At 33.5% G+C, this 22,965-nt stretch overlaps 1 protein-coding gene across 1 annotated transcript in view; it reads right to left on the reverse strand.

The window, feature by feature from the left end:
- Nucleotides 1-22,965, reverse strand: part of LOC124095079 (ovostatin-like) — a 70,780-nt gene that overhangs the window by 12,991 nt on the left and 34,824 nt on the right. The window contains exons 11-24 of the mRNA XM_058580497.1: nucleotides 20,717-20,875; nucleotides 19,585-19,815; nucleotides 17,528-17,588; nucleotides 16,849-16,994; nucleotides 15,108-15,278; nucleotides 14,243-14,339; nucleotides 10,898-11,039; nucleotides 9,542-9,770; nucleotides 7,569-7,695; nucleotides 6,884-7,002; nucleotides 5,891-5,942; nucleotides 4,877-4,960; nucleotides 1,447-1,623; nucleotides 1,130-1,211 (exon numbers count right to left, since the gene is read on the reverse strand). Coding sequence (XP_058436480.1) covers nucleotides 1,130-1,211; nucleotides 1,447-1,623; nucleotides 4,877-4,960; nucleotides 5,891-5,942; nucleotides 6,884-7,002; nucleotides 7,569-7,695; nucleotides 9,542-9,770; nucleotides 10,898-11,039; nucleotides 14,243-14,339; nucleotides 15,108-15,278; nucleotides 16,849-16,994; nucleotides 17,528-17,588; nucleotides 19,585-19,815; nucleotides 20,717-20,875 — 1,877 coding nt within the window. The remainder of the gene's footprint in view (nucleotides 1-1,129; nucleotides 1,212-1,446; nucleotides 1,624-4,876; nucleotides 4,961-5,890; nucleotides 5,943-6,883; nucleotides 7,003-7,568; nucleotides 7,696-9,541; nucleotides 9,771-10,897; nucleotides 11,040-14,242; nucleotides 14,340-15,107; nucleotides 15,279-16,848; nucleotides 16,995-17,527; nucleotides 17,589-19,584; nucleotides 19,816-20,716; nucleotides 20,876-22,965) is intronic.

Genomic DNA, 22,965 nt, shown 5'->3' on the forward strand with positions numbered 1-22,965 from the left:
TAGAAAAATATATTTACCCTCTCTGTGATATGGGTTGCCCTGTGTCTTCCTCATTTTCATATGTTGAAGTCCTAACACTTAATACCTCAGAAAGTGACCATATTTGGAGACAGGGTCTTTAAAGAGGTAACAAAGTAAAAGTGGAATATTTGTTTAGGCATTAATCCAACGTGCCTTGTGTCTTTATAGAAGGAAAAGGAAATTTGGATGCAGACAGACAAAAGACTAGGGAAACCTAGAGAAAAGGTAGCCACTTGGGAGCCAAGGAGAGAGAATCAACTCTGCCATCACACTGACCTTAGGACTTCCATCTTCCAGAATTGTAAGAGGATAAGCCACACAGTCTGTGGCACTTTGTTATGGTAGCCCTGTCAATAAATAAACTGTTTCTATTTTTTCATATGTAAAATAAGTATTATAATGTTACCTGCTCCATTGGGTTGTTACAGGGATTAATTATACTCGATTATAAAAGAAACAACAATGATTACTTTAATTACTATTTATCTTTTTGTATCTCAAAACCATATTAATGTTCAGGACATATTAACAAGGAGTGAATATGTGTCTGTAATTAAAAGTTAATTGTATGGGAATAAAATTTAAAACAAGTAGAATAATATTACAATAAAAACACAACCTATGCTTAATTTATTTTGTATTGGTTCTTATTGCACTATTTTTGGCAACTATTATTCTAATCAAATTAGTGGTTTTTTTTTTTCATTTGCCATTAAGAGAGTACATGTCTATACAACATGATTTCTGAGTAGTATCACAAGTCAGCACAAGCAATGTTGGCCCTATCTTTGAAGGTGAGTTGGAAGATGTTAATGTTTCAATTGGAATAATTTGCTATATAATAAGTGTGATTTCCCATCCCTTATTTTGTCCCACTGAGTGACTGTGTATTGTCTAATGATTTGCTTATTTGCTATTCATTCTTTTGGTAAGTAAAAGATAGAAATTCCATAAATGTTTAACCAAAGAGCTCAAGAGTCCTATTAAAATAATGTGGATACTTTGGAGGACAGGACCCATACTTTTTAGAAAATCTCCAAAATCCATTTAAAAGTAGACATATTTTGAAATATCTAGTTCACTGCTGATATAAATAATAAATTCAAACCATGTATTTTTTTGTTGATCTTCATGTCCAAAGGTACTATATGATCCATCTGAGTGTTTATAAGACATCTGCCTCTGATATCCTAAAATAAGAAAAGAGTTACTATTTTTCAGTTTAGAAGCAATTGTCCAGAAGGAAAATTTGATTAATTGAATAGTTATGTTTATTACATGTGGATAAATATATACATGTATAGGCATATATACATATATATGTATGTATATATGTGTATGTACATTTATGTACTTAATAAGCAAAACAGCTGGGATTCAGAGATTTAACTTGGATAAACAAAATAGCGCTTTTAAATGTTTCACCTGTGGTCAAATATCCAATAGCCTTGGATTTTATCTCTTCTGTGAGTTGTTCAGTTTGATTCAAATAGTCCAAGATGTAAATATTAGGAGCAAATAAGGCCATATTCTGTTCTCCACACCCAAAAGGCATCTGGAGAAAATTCTGTAAGTTTTGCATGATAGAACCCAGAATGTCTCCTGAAAAGACAATCAAGTCAATATGATGTGCTTCATAAAAATTGGTAAATAAATAAAATTAGTTTATTCTCAATATTTCTGTGTTATGTATATTCATGATAACTATTTTTAAAATATTATTGGAGCTTTCTCTTTTTTCTGTTTGTTGAGGCCATACCATAAAATTAGCAAGATAATTTAAGGCACTATTTACAGAAGTAAGGGGGGAAATTGTTATCCCAAGCAGCACAGTCAAGAGAAAAAGAACTAAAAAGATTGTGGGAATCAAAAGTCCTAAGAGGTCCCAAGATGAAGTAGAAAATATCAGACCCTTCATCAATCAAAAGAGACAAAATGTGGCCCCCCAATTGAGCATCTATGAAACATGTAGCAGATACTCTTCTGAGCACTTTACTCACACTAATTCATTCAATCCCTAGAACAATAACATAAATAGATACTACAGCTCCTATCTATGAAGAAATAGAGGCAGAGAAGGCTAAAAGTATTTCCACCATCATTCATAAAAGATGCAACAGAGTCAGGAATAAGCCAAATCAATATGGATTCAGAGTTCCTGGACTCAGTCCCTTCCCTAACACACTTCCTGTCAATTCCTAGCACTTCCATAGCCTGACTATGTATCTGGATGTATCTATGCATCTTATTTTAATTTTTATAACAAGCTTATGAAGTAAGTGATATTATTAAGTTCATTTAAGGGACAATGAGAAATGAGGCACAGAGAGGTTTAGAAACTTGTCCAAAATGATACAGCAAGTGGTAAATCTGGGATTCAAATCTAGGTAGCCTTCTGTGAGAGTCAATTTTCTTATCTGCTGTGCTCTGTTACAGCAAAGCACACAGTCTACAGATTAAAATCACATCAAGCATCTGTTCTGATGAAAATCATATGAAACTAGAAATCAACAACAGAAGGAAAATTACAAAAGGCACAAATCTGTGGAAATTAAATACACACTTATGAGCAACTAATGAGTCAAAGAAGAAATCAAAAGAAAACAAAAAATCTTGAGAAAAAGAGAAATGGAAACATACCACAAGAAACTTATGGATATAGTAAAGTAGCTGAAGAGGAAAGTTTATAACAATAAATGCCTACATTAAGAAAAATAAAAGATGTCAAATAAACAGACTAACTTTACACCTGAAGGGACTACAAAGAGAACTAAGTCCAACAGAAGGCAGAAAATAAATTATCAGAACCGAAATAAAGACTTAAAAAACAATTATAGAAAAAACTTGCAGCAGGTTGTTTGAAAGGATAAATAAAAATTGACAAATCCTTACCTAGACTGAGTAGAAAGAGAGAAGGCTCAAATAAATAAGATCAGAGAGATTTTAAAGCAAAAAAGAAGACACTAGAATGGATGTCACAGAGATATACTGCCGCAGTCTGGCTGGGCACAAAATCACAAGCCACCACACAGCCTTGTAGATTCAAACAGCAACTCTTTATTCTCGAACTGTCACCAGCACTCTACACACGTTCTCAGGAAATCCACGTTCCGGGCCCCAATCACGTTCTGGGCAAAATCCCAAATACTCTCTGAATCCCAGGAGAACTCAACGAGAACTCAAGGGGAACTCAACGAGCAGGGCGCCTGAGGCAGCAGGATACGCCCTATTCCCAGCAGGGTACACCTTAAACCTGGAACCGCCCTAAACCCGGATTGTCCTAAACCGGGAACGCCCTAAACCCGGATCCGCCCTAAACCCAGATCCACCCTGATCCTTGAGCAAGGTCACCTTACATGCAATGACACTGCAAATGACCTGGGTCATGCCATGCGTCATTCTTACTTAGCAATGGCCCTCAGCAATATATAGAATCCATAAAAACTATTTTGAATAATTATATGCCAATGAATTAAATGACCTAGAAGAAATTAACAACTTGCCAAGATTGAATCATGAAGAAATAGAAAATATGAACAATAATTGTAATAAGATTGACAAATAAAAAAGTCTCCAAACAAATAAAAGCTCAGGACCAAATGGCTAAACAGTGAATTCAATTAAATATTTAAAGAATAATTAAACCAATTTTTCTTAAATTCTTTCAAGACATTAAAGAGGATGGTCCATTCCCAGACTTGTTTTAGTGGCCAGCATTTACTCAAGAAGAGAAAACTGTAGGTCAGTAACTTTGCTGAACATAAACCCAAAAATCTTCAACAAAATACTAGCAAAGTAAATTCAACACCATTTTAATAAATTAAACTATTTACAAATAAGTTCATGGAATGCTTTGGGGTGATTGCCATGAATATAATTATGCTTTCAATCTATTGTTAGGGCATAGTTTTAAGGATGAGAGTGATTTGCCTAAAGTGTAAGCTCAGCTAAGCCCCCATGTTTTGGGTTTTGATGTTGGAGGTTGGAGGATGTTCTTGATTTGACTTGTTTTGCTCATGAGCACTTTTCTAGACCACCCTTTTTCTTTGACAACAAGAGGATTAACCATAATGCCACATGGAGTGCGGAGCCCTTCCACTGAATCCCTCAGATCTCCATTTTAAAACTACCTTGAGCATATGTCCAAAAGTATTTATTAGTTGTTATTGATTAGCCTCAAGATCTTGCATTTATTTGAAGATGTATGTTTATAGAGCCTGCAGAGTGAAATAAAAGGCTTTGTCTGCCCGCGATCATTGGCCTGCAAGAACCACTACCTTTGTGTGGAATGTTATTTGCTTTGGCCTCAGTATTATAATTCCAATCAAAAGGAGTGAAATACCAATGTTTACTAGCCCTACATGATATGTTCTGAAAATCACTAGTTTCTGAGAGCACATCAGAACTATTCTTTACTGTGGTGGTCTTTAATTGAGACACCAGATGGAAAGATCAATAGAGAGACTAAATTGTATGTACCAGAGTTACAATGACCTTTATAAAAAGGAAAGAGGCTGGGGTTTGGTGGCGCCAATCTGTAATCTCAGCTATTCAGAAGGCTGAGGCAGGAGGATTGCCAACCCTGGGCAATATTGCTAGACTCTATCTCAGTTAAAAAAGGGAAAGGTAAGAGCCAGAAAAATGAAGATGTTTTAGAGTTTCTGACAATTGATTTCTGAGTGTAGTTGAATATCTAGTCAGATATATCAATATCAATCATAAAATCAGAAGGATAGATATGGAACCCAAATAGATGACAAGCTAACAAATAGAACCAGGGCAAAAATAGGAATGCTTTTTCTTCCTCTTCTAAACCTATGTATAATTTCCTCATCTCATAGTATTTCAGACTTACCAAGAACAGACCAATAAACCCTCAGTGAATCTTTCACAAGATTTTCTGGTGAAGTGAATGTTATTGTTTGGGATACTGTGGATCCTAAGAAACACAAAAGTTCATCAATTAACTCAGAACTCTCATTTGTTTTAAAAACCAGGAGTTTTATATTATAATTTATATATTATTAATAAATTACTTAATATCTTCTTATTGCTTATTCATAACTATAAAGCAATCAGAAAAAAAATTAAGAGAACATCTAGCTTGGATCCAGGCTTTTTGAATTCAGGGTCAATATAATTTCTACACAGGTGCTACAGTGCTCTACTACCTGAGTATACTCCTTGAGGTGATAAGATATTAGAAAATAAAATGAGACTTTTGGCTTCTCTGATTAGAAGAATTTTGCATTTTTAACATTCAAACAAATAAGGAAACAAAAAAATAGCAGCCACTGAAAAATAAGTTAGATAATAGAAAAATATTTGTTGTACTCTGTTATTTATATGGCAAGCTAGTTGTTGAATTTGGTGAAATGGAAAGATATGTAGACAATAGATATGAGTCAAACCTCTGGGTAAGTAAATCTCTGGTGATGTAGTAGTTAGAAAAAAAGACTTACCATAATTTGGCTCCGAGATAGGTTGACAAGAGAAGGTCCTAGAAGCTATGTATTTGAAGTAGTTAGAGATCATTCTACCCTGTTGGTGGTCTTTGGACAGAACATTTGTAATCATGAGTATTTTGATGAAAGAATCAGGGTTAGATGGAAAGAAATTCAGGAGTAGAATTAAGAATTAAATAAAATTAGGATGCTCTGGTTTTTGATTTATGGTGTAGGAAATAAGGAAGACCTAAAAGTTTTACAATTACCTTGATACATAGGATGTTAAACTTTTATTTTTGAAAGTAACTTAATTTTTCCCAGTAGCCACATATTAGAGATAAAAAAGAATAATCCCCAAAGACAAATGGAGGTGTCATTCAACATTGCCATGTCAGAAAGCCTGTGTAAAGATATCTACTTACCATTTGTGCAAATAAGTGAGCCTTGTGTCACCTCCTTTTTAATACCTTCGGGCTAATTGTTGAAAGAAGAGAGGGTAGTTATACTTAATTTCATGTTTCAAGTAATTTCAGAACATTTGTAAATTATTAATAATATATAAATAAACCATTCTGAAAAATTTGTAACAGGTAATGAATATATGAATTTTTAAGTCCAAGATAATGCTGAAATGAAATTTTTATTTTGCATGCTATAAAAGAAGCTGAGTGTTACAAAAACTGAAGGCAAGAATTTTCTCAAAAATCCTTCAATCTCCAAAATTCTGTTGCTCAATTTCAAGAATAATAAACATTGTTTGCAAATGTTCTCTTTACGGAATGGAATAAATGGCTATCTCTGGCCTTTTGTCCCAAATATTTTATTAAAATATTGTGCTGTATTGTTATATAAGTGAATAAAACCTGTTTCTATGAATTTTGAAACATCTACTTAATATCTATTTATGAAGAAAAAATGTTGAAATACAAGTAGGCTTCTCCTCAAAGCCCGTTAAGTTTCTTTCTTTCTTTTTTTTTTAATTACCACACATTGATTGCACATAATTATGAGGTTTGGTGTGACATTTCCATGCATAAATGTGATATACACTGTGAGCAAATATAACCTCCCTTTTTCTATCCTCATATTTATTCCTTGTGTTTCCCGATCTCTAGTAATCACTACTTTCAAATCAACATTTTTAACTTTTTCATATAAGAAAGAGTATATAGTACTTGTCTTTCTATATCTGGCTTATTTCACATAACATGTTCTCCTCCAATTACACCTATTTTTCTTCAAATGAAATGATTCCATTTTTCTTTATGACTGAATAATTCTCCATTGTGGATATAAACCACATTTTCTTTATCTATTCCCCTTTTGAGGAGCACCTAGGTTGATTCCACCTCTTAGCTATTACAAACAGTGCTGCAATAAACATGAAGGACCACAGTTTTCCATTAAGATCATACCTCTACCAGCAGTGGTTTGATTAATGTATCCTTCCAACCAATATCCTGACCCATGGATGACCTGTTGGCATAGCTACTCCTCTGCAGGGTTTTAGTTGTAATGGTGATATTGATTGTACCTGAAATGGCAAGAAATGTGAATGGCAGAGTCATTTGAATGAAGATTCAAGGAAGCAGTGATCATTTTGGGATCTAAGTTGAGGCAAATTGTAAAAGTAATTGAAATTGTACAGAACTTTAAATTGAGAATTGCTAGAAAACAGGAAATTTTAAAGTCAGAAATTGATTCAACTCCCTACTCCTATCCCCAGATATATTGGATTTAGGTGATAGAAGAGTATTGTAGGGGCTGGGGTTATGGCTCAGTGGTACTAACACGTGTGAGGTGCTGGGTTTGATACCACATAAAAATAAATAAATAAAATAAAGATATTGTGTTCAAATACAACTAAGTGTGTGTGTATGTGTGTGTATATATATATATATATATATATATATAGAGAGAGAGAGAGAGAGAGAGAGAGAGAGCGCTGTACGCTGTAGTAGGAATAGGAGAATGGATGGTGGTACTATGAAATGGGTAAATTTGTTATAGTAGAGAAATAGTATAACAAACCCTTAGGAGCATTATAAAAGAATATAAAAGCATATCTTATATAAAAGTATGTCTTACATAAAATCTTACCGAGCTTATGTGGGGTAACCAGCCAAGTAAAGGACTTTTTTTCATTGCTATTGATATAATCATTTTCATCCTTGGTTGAGAGAAATCTGGCTTGGTAAAAACTAGATGCTTTTAGTACAGTATTTATCTGTGAAGGACACATTGGCAAAAAATATAGAAAAAGATTTAGTCTTTTCCATATGTAAACATAATATAGTCGTACATGCCTGATAAGTTAAATTTCTCCCATTTCACATTCTGCTGTGGGAAGAATGGTTTCCAAACCATGGGGAAACCTTCAAAATCTCATTACATAATTATTATAATTTGACCTTTGGCACTTTCTGACTAATTATTTTGAAAAAAGCAATCAATGCACTAGTGACTAAACAAGACATTTCTTTAGAGATCTGCAGCAAAATAAGTTGATGTTTTGATCACATAAATTAACATAAGCTCTTATGAATCTTGGTTTCATAACATAACATATACAGAATATCTAGAGCAGTATATTCCAATTCAGTCTCACAGAAAAGCAAATAGAAACTTTCTTGATTATAAAAAATGCTCTTATTTTTTTCTAAAGATGACTATTACTCAATACTGCATCCTGATAAACTAAATAGATATTTATGATTTATTTTCCAATTTTATCTTTATTTTTCCCAAGGATTGAACCAAGGGGTTTGCACGTGTCAGACAAGTACTCTACTACTGAACAATACATACAACCCTCTTTATTCTTTTCAGTAAATAGTATCAGTTAAAGTAAAAGTATGTTGATTATTTATATTACTTGGCATTCTGAATACATCATGCTGTACCTATTGTTTGGTGACTTTGACCCAATAAATGGATATCAATAAAGGAGTGACAAAATGGTCTCAAATTCCATCCAAATGACATGATTTTATTATGTCTGTTGTATATATGTAACACATTTTCTTTATCCATTCACTTGTTGATGGACACCTAGGTTGGTTCCATAGTTTACCTATTGTGAATTGTGCTGCTGTAACATGGGCATTCATGTATCACTGTAGTATGATGACTTTAATTCTTCAGGATAAATTCCAAGGAGTGGTGTAGCTGGGTCATATGGTGCTTCCATGCCTAGTCTTTTGAGGAACCTCTATACTGATTTTCATAGTTGTTGTACTAATTTACATTCCCACCAATAGTGTAAAAGTGTTCCTTTTTTTTCCATGTCCTCTCCAGCATTTGTTATTACTTGTATTTTTGATGACTGCCATTCTGACTGGGGTGAGGAAGATAAATCCAATGCCTATCGGCATTGTTTTGTGCAAGACTATTAATATTATTTCATTCAATGCTCATAAAAACGCAGTGAAATTGCTATTATTAACATAATTTTACACATTCCTAATCTGAGACTAAAAAAGGTTGTACTTTGTTCAAAGCAACAGAACTAGAATCTATTAAAACTAAGACATGAACCCAGGTTTAAATGTCTGAGCTTTTTTCTAATATGAAATTGCTATTTGGTTTTGAAGCCACCTTCCAGATGTCAAAAGTCCACAAAGCTACTACAATCTCATATATTCTGTATATCCTCAGGTAATCCAAAGGTGAAAGGCAAGCAATTGAAATTCCAATTTAATAATATCCAGCTTACTAATTTTGTAAATCCTTCTGTTTCAGAGGGACTTGTGTGTAAAATTCTTGAATATGTTGAAGAAATAGAGGTGCCACATATCTCCTCATTTAATCTTCCCATCCATCTTCCTCTCACAAACAGATGACTTACTTCATAAACCTTGTCTTAAATTATTTTATTTTCACACAGTCACCCAGGTATGGTAATTTGTATTTCTAAACTCCACACTAAAATGTTGGTAAAGCTATTTAATATGCTCAAAAGTAGGGAGGACATACCTGGAAAGGCATATTATTACTAAGGTATATATATATATATATATATATATATATATATATATATATATATATATGACTAAGAAGTCTTAAGTTAGTACCTGAACACTTTTGTTCAGATAGTTGAACACATTGGCTTTTAGAGTGAATGCTTCTCCTTGAACCACTGAATAGGGTAAAGTGAGGGAAACAAAGAAGGGCTGAAAAGCTGTCAGGGAGATGGTTGGAGAGATGCCAAATCCAGCTTTGTCATTCATGCAGAATCCACTGGCCTTCCACTGTGTAATGGTGTCGGGAACCGTCAGACCAAGGTTGGCTATTCCTGTGGAGCTAAAAGAGGAGATTCAGATAACACTGAAGAGAGGAACTGTCACCATATAATCACTTTATCCCATCCACTCAAATGTTTATGGACTTTCCTTTGACAGTTCAATGCTACTAAACTACAGTAAGCAAATCTTCTTTTTATTCTATTCTTACTCTGTTTGCTTCATGTTACACATTATCTATAAAGAAGCTCAAAATCAGGTATTTGTTTTCTGAGCATTAGATGCTCCTATTGTAGTACTGTTATCTTTGCTTCTACTCTGTTTTTTAAGATTTGTGATCTCATCCTTTTAACTCTACATATTTTTGAAGGTATATTTTTGCTTACAATTCCTACCAAATTAAAAAAACTACTAAAATACTTGACATAGACACAAATCTCTCACTTTCTTATAAAATACTAGGATGGTTTTATCTGAGTATATTTTTATCTTTGTTATTAGTGGACACCATGAATGGTCTCAAACACTCAAGCATTTAGAAATGTTGGGTGAGCGGGATACATGTAATTAAGGACTCATTTAATTTACACAGAATATATAATTTAAGGATTAGTTTAGTCTACTTTTAATGATAAGCATAGAAATATGAGTCACATAAGTGGTTTTCAAGTTTAAAATGTGTACACTAGCCTTGTACTTTAATTTTTTGGGTGCTGTTTAGAAATTCATTTTTCTCAACCTCCCTTTGTCCCTTTCTTCCTCCTTTTCATTATTTCTTCTTTGTTGCCCTTTTTGATTCCTTAGCATTTTAGTTCCTCTTCTTTCTCCTGTTTCCCTTATATCCATGTGTACTTGATGAGTGTCATGTTCACCATGTTACACAACAAAAACCAAAATTCCAGACTATTTTATATAAAACTTTCTTTCCAACAGAGTCAAGTTCTTATAAAAGTAAATGACAAAAAGTAACAGAGTAAGAAAAATAAGTAAATAAATGAAAGAAATGAGAAAGTAAAAGGAAGAAAAGAGAATTTAGTGGAAACCTATCACAGGTTTGGCAGAATTTTGACACACTCCCTTAATTTTTACTCTTTAGGGCACGCTCATTTTGTGAAGGACAATGGATATTTTCACTCAGACCAAAAAAATTTAAATGAAGAAAAAAATAATAGTAATTTAAAAACTCACTCAGTTGTAATAAGACTCCACACCCATGTTTCAGGAAATGATTTCCTCAGTGTTTCAGTATAAGATCCACCAAGAGCACGATCAGAATATGATTCTGATAGTAGTTCTTCAGCACCAGGTAAAGGAGAAGATGTTAAATGTTCTTACCATAAAGAAATTATAAATACTTAAGGCAAAAGGTATGTTAATTAACCTGATTTGATCATTTCACAATCCATGCTTGTACTGAAACATCCAATTGTTCCCCATAAATACACAAAATTGTTATTTATAAATTTACAAGTCTTAATAGAATAAAATACAACATATTTGGAGGAAGGCAGCAAATTATTAGTTATTTCATATCCCAAACTTCATATCATAATACATGGGATTATATTTTGTGGGCAGTATTTAATAATAATAGCAGTCATCACTTACAGAAGTACTGCTATGTCTCAGGATTGAAAGCACTTTTCCTATATGACAAGGCACAGTCATACATTGCTGGTGGGACTGTAAATTTGTACAACCAGTCTGGAAAGCAGTATTGTGAATCCTTAGAAAACTTGGAATGGAACTGCCATTTGACCCAACTATCCCACTCCTCAGTCTATACCCAAAGGACTTAAAAACAGCATACCATAGGGACATAGCCACTTCAGTTTATAGCTGCAAAATTCACAATGGCTAAACTGTGGAACCAACATAGATACCCTTCAATAGATGAATGGATAAAGAAACTATGGTATATATACACAATGGAATATTACTCAGCATTAAAAGAAAATTATGGCATTTGCAGGTAAATGGATGGAGCTGTAGAATATCATGCTAAATGAAGTAAGCCAATCCCCCAAAAACAAAGGCCAAATGTTCTCTCTGATAAGTGGGTGCTGATCCATAATGGGGGTGGGGGTGGGGAGAATGGAGGAATTTTGATTGGGCCAAGGGGAGAGAGGGAAGGGAAGTGGACATAAGGGTAGGAAAGATGGTGGAGTGAGATGAACATGATTACCCCTAGGTACAGGTATGACTGCACATGTGGTACAAATCTACATTGTGCACAACCAGAGAAATGAAGAGTTGTGCTCTATTTGCTGTCATTTATAACTGATTAGAACTAATTAAAATACTCATCCAATTCTCACAAAAATCTTTGACAAAGCTTTAAAATTCCATTTCTAGTTATATCTTATATTCGGTAAAAAACCTGTGAAAATTTTACAAATGCTTATTAAAAAGTCAAATAATTCACCCCTGAAAACATCAATCATTGATATTTTGTTATATTGTATTTAAACATATGCTACACAACTAGTATGGAAATACTTTATCCTACTAAATAATTAAAAGACAAAAAACAAAACCAAAATTCCTTTGACTTTTACCACCAATGCTCACTTCATCTTTTTAAATGCCTTAACAATATAATATTCATTTTAATATCTTTTCCTTATTATTCAATGGTCCATTTAGCTTTAAAGATAGCTTTCTTTTTGTTGTTCACTTTCATAGTCTTTCAAAGTATACATATTGCTCAGAAGTTTATAATTCTTAGTCATGAGAACATATTCTATGGGAGGTTTCATGTGTACATATTAAATTTAAAATGCCTTTCATCTAGACAGTCTCCTGATTCTTTATTTTAGATGTACCGAGATAATCTTGAATGCTGACTATGATCTGTGTCTATTTCTATTTGCAAATTTTAGCCCATATTTCTACTTCTTGGAAAGTAAACATAAAAATAATATATTATTAGTACATATGATATATAAATATCTAAACATCATCCCTGTCTTTTTCCTGAGGAACTCTTCCCTCCACTAATACTCTAGTTATTTTATGTATATACTGGATATGTATATATACTTGACAAATAGAAAATTTTTGAAAAATATTTATCTATTTTTCACTAAGGCAAATGATAGTATAATTTGGATGTTACTATGTTTCTTACTTTTCCCCACATAAAAATTGGTCTTAAAACACATCCCTGCTGTTTCTTTTTTCCTTTTTGCAGAGAGAGTACTGGGGATTGAACTCAGGGGCACTAGACCACTGAGGCACATCCCCAGCCCTGTTTTGTATTTTATTAGAGACAGGGTGTCACTGAGTTGCTTAGCACCTTGCTAAATTGTGAGGCTGGCTTTGAACTCTGGATCCTTCTGCCTCTGCCTCAGGAGCCCCTGGGATTACAGGCGTGGCCACTGCTCCCAGCCTTCATCCTGTTTCTTAATGCTATAAAATATTCCATAGCATGTAGTCACCACATGATTTTAATCCATCATTTTAGTAAAAGCCCCTTGGGTTGTCTCCATTCTATGGCAGCACACACAACAATGGGCTAGATATCCCATAACATTCTTGCTTCTTGTGAATTTGAATAAAATCCTTTGGTATATATGCTGAGAAGTGTATGGCTGTGTTAGAAGGTAGACGCATATTGGTTTAAGGATTTTCACCCACATATGGCTGTGCTGACTTATGGTTCCCTCCTGTAGTGTGTGGGGTGTTCCTATTTTGTTCATTTGTACAGTTATTGCTATCTGACTTTTCTTTCTCTTCTTTTTGCTATTAGCATGTATGTGAACTGATTTCTTGATGTTCTTTTAATCATTTTTCCTGATTACTAGCAAAATTTTGTATAAGATTTTTATGTATTTTTCTTGTTTTCCTTTTTCATCATGTCTTCATATTTAAAATTTGCAGATATTTCTTTATATAGAACTTGAAAATTTTCAGGTTTCTGATCAAAGGTTATCTCTTAATAGAGAGTTTTGCTGACTACCTTACTTAAAACAGCATCCTCATGGTCTGCTCTCTTCCCTTATATTTTCTTTACAGTACTTTTTCAAAAGAGTCCAACATAATGATAATATAATATGACTTGGGACCAGAATGCCTGGACCACACTCCCATCTCTATCACTTATTCTCTGTGGCATTGGGTAAACTACTTCTCCTCCCTCTGCTTCATTTTCTCTCTACCAAATTGGAGATAACAGTTTCTAATCTATAGCCTGTGATGAGCAAATTGGTTGATATATGTAAAATGCTTAAAATCTTGCTTGGTACATAGCAACCATTCAATAAATATTAGCTATCAGGGCCCTTATGTTCATCTGAAATTATGCCATTTATATATTATCATGATCCAAAATTCAGTCTAAACTCTTTGAATATAAAGATCTGCCTACCTTATTCTCACTATATTTCTAGCATTTGCTATGAATTAATTATTGAATTAATTATAAAACAAGACAGAACAAAACAACATCCTCTCCCCTTGCCCTAGATCAGTTTAGATGAATTACAAGACTGTTAAGCTGTCATCTCTCTTTTACATTATATCACAACTCACTTGAATAATTTTCATCAGCATAGCCTGGATGTTTGAGATCCTCACATAGCACTGGTTTCCGGTGATGAGAGTTGGTGAAGACTTTTAATCCTATTGCCTTTCAAGATAAAAATCAATTTTATATCATATGACAGTACAGACTCTCATTTTGATCAGTTTTTTCAAACTGATGATGTTTTTCTTTCTTTCTCTTATTTATTTCTGCATCTCTACTGGTCATATATTTAGAGATAGCTATTTTCTAAGGTCTATGTTTTCCATTACCCTAGGTTCTTAGATTTAATGACCTTTGTCTTGTTTTCCTAATTAACAGATAATGAGGAAAATCTTTAAATAAGAGAGGACAGAAAACAAACTAAAAAACTAGCCAGACCCCAGTTCATCTCCTACTTCACTATATTGTCACTGTTTTGAATTTGACATATTTCTTAGACTAGGGAAAATATCTCACTTGTAAACACTTCAAAAATGTATATAACTTAACATAATAGAATTTGAATTTGGGGCACAGATGTAGGAGCAACATATTGGGGTATTTATATTAGAGACTCAGCATAAAATGCATACAACACTGTGTCAATAAAACATAATTCTCTGAGATATTAGTTTTCTTTTAGCAATATTATGACATTATCAATTATTTATAATATTATATCATGTAATATTATCATTTATAACAAATGTATAATGATAAGTTCTTTTATAAATATATTTTTGAAATATTAGTTCTCAGATATTAATACTAATTATAGATTAGACTGATAATTCTTGGACTAAAAATTCACACAATGGACATTTATTATTTTTATTCTACTTATTTATATATTGTCACATGCAGTAAACATTTTAATGCTAGTCATCTTACCTTCATAAGATCATAAGCATCTCTTCCAAAGTCAGCCAACGCAGGCTCATAATAAATTCCTTTATGTAGGATTTGTTCGTTTTTCAGACATGGCACTACTGGGCCATCTTCTAAGTTCAAACTTTTGAAATAATAGCCATATAGTTCCCTGTAATTTAACTGATTATATACCTGAGTGATAGAAGAGAATCAATTATATATTTTTTAAAAAAGCAATTTTTAAAATTCTTTTTCTTATGAGTAACATATAGTTACCCGGGAAGAAGAGCTATAAAGACTGAATGATATTTAGTCACTTAAATAATGGTTGGCTTAATCATTTTGAAATAAAATCAACAAAGATAGGTGAAACTCAATTGGATTTTAATAACTTCCAGATAAAGGGAAGTCTCAATATTCTTTGATGGCTCATTCAAATACATTGTCAGATAATGCCCTTGGTTAATTTGTTAAATCTCCCTGAGCCTAAAATTATTCATTTGTCAAAATGGGGATATTATATAAATTCTATTTGAGAATAAAATTATATAACATATACCAGACACTCAATATAGTATGTGTCAAACAGCAGACATTCAGCAAATATTATATAATATATATATATATATATATATATATAATGTATATATATATTATATATATATATATTTTAAAGCTGGATTGAACAATATTTATTAAATGAAAAGATAAGGCGTATTTAGAGATGGGAATCTCAAGATCATATGGAAGTTACTTCTCCTTAAGTAAACATATATATTCAATGCAATTATTTTAAGAATTTGCAACAGTTCATTTTCTAAGCAGAGAATAAGAATTTGATCTTAAAATTCATATAAAAGAACCAATAAATCATAGCAGTGAACATAATTTTTAAGACTAGAAAATTAGCACTACCAGATAGCAAAAATTATAATAAAGATATAATAGTAATAGTACAAGAATGTCCACACATACATACAGAAGTATATATACATATATATTATATTTTTTTAAAAAGATAAAAATAATATTTAAAAATTTTTAATTCATTTTTAAAAGTGGTAGAGCTAACTTTTAGCATGAGAGAATATGTATAATTAGTAAATAAAGTCCATTTGACCTGATTTCTAAACTGAAATATTTTTTCCTTGGATTCCAGAAAATTCCTTTGTGCCATAGTTTATTTAAGGTTTCTCATTTATATCTAAAGGTAAAAACATAACCCTATATAGTTGGTAATAAATAGAGGTAATTTCACTCACGCTTTGTGCTGAGAGCTGACCATAATTCCCCAGTAGCAATACACTTTGATCTATAGCCCAAAGAGCACAAAGAGAATTTGAAGCAGTTGAGATTTGAAGACTGATAGTAGATCCTGGTGAACTTTTTTCTTTAGAAAATTTTAAGTTGACCTGAAAATAAAAACAAAACAAAAAGGGGGGGGGGCGGTTAAGGTATTGCAAACCACTTGGGAAGAATCACCTTTCAGACTATTTTTAATTTTCAAACATACAAGTTGGAAGGGTTCTCTGATTTACTCTTCTAATGACACCAATAACTTAGAAGGATAGGAATGACATCCAAAGTGAATGCCTAATCCTGATACTTTTTGATTGTCTAACATATTAACTACCATTCTAGCTTTTATTTCATTTTAAACTCAGAGTAAATGGGTTATAAGCCCAATGCACTTCAAATTCATTTTAGTTTTCCAATAAGTTGAACAAATCTGAAAAAGAGTCTTTTGCTCCTTTTTCCTCACCTCATTTTTGAAGCATTTCTCAATTTGGAATCTGGTGGTGTCAGCAATCATTTCTCCTTCAGGATGCAAACTATAGACCAGCATAACTGCAGAAGGAGCTAGCTGGGCACTAACATCTATAGGAATGGAAAATACGCCCTTCATAGCTGGGGAAAGAAAAGCTTAAACTGAAGAAGTGTCTTGGTAAAACAGTCGACTATCATCTTGCAGAAATTTTCCTAGACATCCCACCCACTGCCTCTGAATAAGACTCCCCCAATCTAACACATTTAATTTATGGAATCTTTTTAGAAGGAGTTCATAAATTGCTCTGGAAGGACTAGTTGGACATTTCTGATTACCTCAAACTCTAAAATTTTATTTTGTTTCATTGTTTATTCCTTCTTGTTTGAGTGTACAAATACTTAACTGTATTTCCTGGAAGAGAAAGAGAAGGAACAATTGCTCTCTCCCATATATGATGCTTTAAATATAGTTAGCTTTATAAATCCTTATTAATTGATCATTTTTCTTTGATATTTTGTCTATTTTTATGTATTACATAGTCTCCAAGGGTGATTTGGGGTTAGAAGGCCTAAAATGTGAAAGCTGTGACTTGAAAAAAAATATATATATAAAATATGCCCCAACTAAAATGTTCTATTTGCATAAAATCCCATGCTCAAATTAGAGGTCTCACAAGCATCTTTCTTCTCAATTTTCTGTTGCCCATGAAGAACAATTACACCTCTTGCAATAACCTAGGAGAAAAAAATATTATGACAAAGTTTATAAAATAGAAACCAAACTTCACTTAATTATAAACTTACACAATTTTTCTGTTTTCCTTGTCTGAACAACATAACTGCAAATGTTTACCAGTGAACTCAGGATACAAGTATATGAGCATACAATCCTATTAACAATCTTCAAGAGAATTTAAGATTCATGGTTAAATTTCCTATAAAACAATTTAGTGTTACATATCCCAAATCAGTTCCTATGATCAAATGAAAAACTCTTCATTCATATTTGTAATTCCTGAATTATACTTAAATTTATTTTTTTTAATGGAACACAGTTCACAGAGGCATTATCAAGAGACTTTCATGTTATTGCTACATGGAAGGAAATGGAGATCATTGAATGAATTAAGCTGGGCGCAGAAAGACCAGTATTGTGTGATACCACTCACGTGGAATCTAAAAACGTTGATCTCATAGAAGTTGAGAGTAGAATGGTGGTGGCCAGAGGTTGGGTGAGTAAGAAGGAGGAAGGGATGACAAGAGGTTAATCAATGAATACAATGTTATAGTTAGGGGTGATAGTTCCAGTGTGCTTTTGGACAGCAGAGTGACTATAGATAACAATAATGTACTGTGAAAGTGTACATAGTAAGACTTGAATTACCAGTGAGAATAGGAAAGTTCACTTCACCTGAGTGAGAAATGATGGGAAGAATCAACTAGAAAAAGGGGGTACAGGTGGTGCAGGTGCAGTGGCAGCAAAAGGGAAAGATGAAGGTTATGAACAACAAATGGGAAAAAGTTGCGAGAGGCTCCTGAGATAGATAAGAATGTGGCTTTTCATTAAAAACAACAGGCTCATGAGTCAGCAGGAGAGAAGGCCAAAGGGCAGAATGCAGCTGGCTAGTGCGAGGCCCTACAGGAGGCAAAAGAGAAGGGCTGGCTGGCTGTTTTAATAGAGACAGGAAGTTATAGAATGTATTTCTATTAGAAGATTGAAATAACCCAAATGGCTCTGGAAAACAATCACTTTAGATTTTTAGACTTAGGGAGGGAGAAAGGAAGGAAGGAAGGAAGGAAGGAAGGAAGGAAGGAAGGAAGGAAGGAAGGAAGGAAGGGAGGGAGGGAGGGAAAAAGGGAGGGAGGGTGGGTGGGTGGGAGGGAGGGAGGAAGGAAGGAAGGAAGGGAAAGGCAAACTTCCTATTTTAAATGGAAATCAGGAGAGGTAATCATAAAAGATTTATCAGAGCAGGAAAGGGTTGATCTTCAGCTGTTTCAAGAGGGAAACTAATGAGAAATAAACCAATTTGCCCACAGACCTAAAAATGGGCTCCCTCTGGAGTGGGAGCTATTGGATACTGAGATGGGCAGGGTGTGGCAGCAGGGAAGAGAGACGCAAAAGTCAGGGAGATGTTTCAGTGTTATTGTACAGACTAGTTAAGAGGCTCAGCTTCTCACCCAAGGTTCTTTGACATTCCTCGCACAGCCATATGGCAATATTGCTGTTGAAATGTTGAAGAATTTCTGTACTGGTTGGTAGAGTCACTTCTCTGAGTTCCCACCCTGCCCTGCTAGGACCTATTCTCCACAACCAGTACCTCCACCTGCACCAGCTTAGCTAAGGGTTAGTGTGGAGTTATATAGTGTCCATTCTGATAATTTGGCATCCAGACTTACTGGTCCAAAATACTTTAATGTTTGTGGAAATGCTGAAGGAAAGAAAAATGTGAGTGAGAGATAGTATTTTAAAAAATGGGCAACTATGAAGAAGAGTGGCAAGGATGATGGAGTGAATCAAGGTTAGGGTAACATCCTCTGTCTGGTTCCTCTTTATTTATTTATTTTTTTTATTTAAAATGGGAGCTTTAAAACTTCAGTTGTGTTAAATTTTTTCTTCTATGTTTACTTTGACCTTTTTCATGATATTTAGGCCAAAGGATTTACATTAGGTTCAAAGAAGTTTTAAAGTCAAGAAGCAATTCTAGTTTGGGCAGAATGTTTCAGTTCATACCAAATAATTGAAGTTTACTGTATATATTTTGTCTTCAAGGTCTTCCGTGTTGAGAAGGTAGTGCACTGTCACCTTCTTCTGCTGGTTGCACTTCAGTTCTTCCATCTCTGGGACAATCTTTAGGAAGCTATTAGTCCTGGAGTAGAATCGGGTCACAAAGTACTCTGCTTGTGGGTAACGAGGCAACACCCACCCCCGTGCATTGCAATTTTCATTGTCCTTGTAGGTTGCCTGGCAAAAAATCAAATTTAGTTATTTTAAGGTAAAAAGAAAGGATAAGTGAAAGAATATTGCTAAAATGGTTTTTCATCATGGTGCTCTATCTCTAAAGGAAAATTTCAGGCCCATTCTTCATTAAGTCTGACTGAATTCCCTAATCCAACTTTCCAGTTATACTCTAGAATCACCACTATATTGTTTTTATGATTTATTATTTAAATCCTGTTTCAGTAATATTACACTGTTTTACTATGCTCTGTACTAAAGTGATGTTTTTACAAGTATGTATACACTGTATCTTTCAATGTTATATGAAGAACATATGAATGCATACATAAGTTGATGTTGAAAATAATAACATAATGGAATTTTCTGAAAAGTGAAAAAAACTTTTTTATCAAATAGAGCAAGGAGATTAATCTAACAATAGTCAATTACCAAACACACAAGTCTGTGAGGTCCTTTAAAAATATCTAGGAAAATTTGACATTTAGTCATTACTAACTCATTTAAGATACTAGGTTGCTTCTCTCTTGAATGTGTGCAGAGAAATTCTTTACATTATCCATGATAATAGATTACAAGATTTTACAAGTATTTTCCTCTATAGAAATGCAATTCTCTTTCTAGTTCAACAATAAAAGTGAAGTGTGGCTTATTTTCAGCTAATTTTCCTCTATATACTTTAATGTGTAGGCTAGCCTGCACTTTCTCAGGATTTGTAAAATAGTTATCTATTTTATAGAGACTATTTCTTTAATAGTTAACCATTTTGTAGCACTCTAAATTCAAACTAACATGATTCCCCCCCCCATTTCTATTCCAAAAATAAAATGTAGCATAAATGTAAACCTTAGTTAGCCAATATACTTTTGCTTGTTTGTTTTTCTCTACTTGCCTTTGGATAACTTACTTTCAAAGTGATGTTTGGGTATGTAAGCTTAGATGTGTCCAAGGAAAATTGTGCAATGCCATTTGTATCTGTGGTGTAGTTACCCACAATTTTGTCCTTTAGGTGCAATTGGATAACTTCATTTGGGATGGGGGAGTTGTCAGGATGAAGCAATTTAATCTGTTTAAGAGGAAGAAAAGCAATTTCTGAAGCATCTAATAAATTTGGGGATCAATTTTGATGAAACTGTCAAGCTGTGTCATGGACATGTCTCCTTTTGTGCTTCCTAAGTAGCTCCAATTCCTGTTGACTGCGTGATGCATACCATCAATATTTTGTTCAATCTAAACTCCATTTCTTCTTCCAAAAAAGATCTTTGGAAATTCAAGTCCATATATATAATTGTATACTGAATGTTTTATAATAAAAATATCACAGAAACCCTCAAAATGCCATGATTTATTGCTACAACTTACTTTCTCTTCTTTCTTTTTCTCCTATTTATTTCAATGACCAGCCCAACCATTCATTTAGCTACTGAAACCAAACCTACAATTTATAATTGTTAATAAAATATTTTTAATTTAAAATTTTATAATTCTTCTTTATAATTTATCATATTCATTCTCACCATTACTGCCTTATATCAATTTCTTATTTTTTTTCCTCATATACGTTGATGTCTCCAATCTGTATTCTATAATGCTTCTATCCTTTCTTTATAGTGGCATAAAGTCAAATTCTCTAAAATTCAGAACTCAGAATTTTTCTCCCTAAAACATTTCAGGGAATGCTGTTAAATCACATTTTTTAGTTAGAAATCTCATTCTCATTGTCTTACTGGTACAGGCAATATTAGCTTTTCAAAGTTCCTTACGAAACTGGCATGTTTGTAGTAGATATAACGCCTACATGAATATCTGTGCCAGTCATGAACCTTGAAGTGCACATTTCTTAACAACGTCTAAGGCCACAGATATCAGGGGGAAGACCCTTTTTTTACAGCAACCCTTGTTTTAAGTTCATGTGGTTTCTGAAAAACACCTGCCCTGATATTTCTGGCACCTGTTATTTTTCTATTGGTTCAAGTCTAATTTCAGTCCCTGTTTGGCTTTTGTAGACTCATGCCTCACTTGCACCACTTACATGGCCTTTAAATTCAGTATCAATTTATAGCTTGACCTCATAAAAAAATTCAACTTATGATCCACAGGCCGTTGACACATGATACCCTGCTTCCATGATCCCCACAGACATTTATTTATTCTAATCTTATTACACTTAAGAAAGATCCTTGAGCCCTTTCTAGTCACAGAAGGAATAATCCACAAGCTTCCTAGGGACGTTTTTTGTCATTACTTTGAAATAGGCTTGCAATAGGCATGCAACACTCTCTTTGTGTCACATGACACTCTCTATGTGTCATGTGTCTTACATATTTAAGCACTATCATTTTAGCCATCCAATAACACTACTACTGTCACTTACGGAGAAATTATCCTGTTAGCCCACACCATTGCTCCATTTTCATGTTCAAATATAGATACCTCTGGAAACCTTATCTCTGAAGTTTTGAAATTTACAGCAGATAGCACAAAGATGAAATAGTACTAGTAATAAACTTGCCATCCAAAGGACCACATAACATTGCTGAGCCAAGTGTGGAGTTCTCTAATACTCAAAGCAGAGCCAGATGTGCCATTTGTAATTTATAATAATGCAGCTACTACAGTATGCATCACAGAGTAATCATTTAATTTCTAAAAAGTAGAAAAGGAATGATTGATTTTTACCAGCCCATCCCAGGGAGTGATCAGAGCATTTGCCATTAAGAAATATCTAAAAATCCGGAAGAGACAACTTCACACAACCATATTTTTTAATGAAAACAATTTTATTTATTAAGACTTAGTCATGTAGTATCCATACATTCACATGAATGTATGTACATTCCATGTATGTATTATATTTCAAAATGCATTCTACTGTCATGTATGACTAAAAAAAATTTTTAAAAAAAGACTTAGTCACATCTGTTTATGACTGCCATCTGTCCCCTTATAATAGTCAAGGAGATGAGAGCTCTTAGGTTAGTTTCCAAGAACTAACTCTTTCAAATGCTAATGAAGAAAATATATCCACACTGAACAGCTGCATCATATTATGGTAGAACAGACTACTTTGCCAAGGATTCCTGAGCCATGTAGCTGTCACCTATCACCCTCTCCTGTGATAAGTTAGGACTCACCTCAGTTAGTTTTCCTAATTCT

Source organism: Marmota monax, unplaced genomic scaffold (assembly GCF_021218885.2).
Source record: "Marmota monax isolate L192 unplaced genomic scaffold, Marmota_monax_Labrador192_F-V1.1 WCK01_AAM20220418_F8-fsc00315, whole genome shotgun sequence".
NCBI classification, from domain to species: domain Eukaryota; kingdom Metazoa; phylum Chordata; class Mammalia; order Rodentia; family Sciuridae; genus Marmota; species Marmota monax.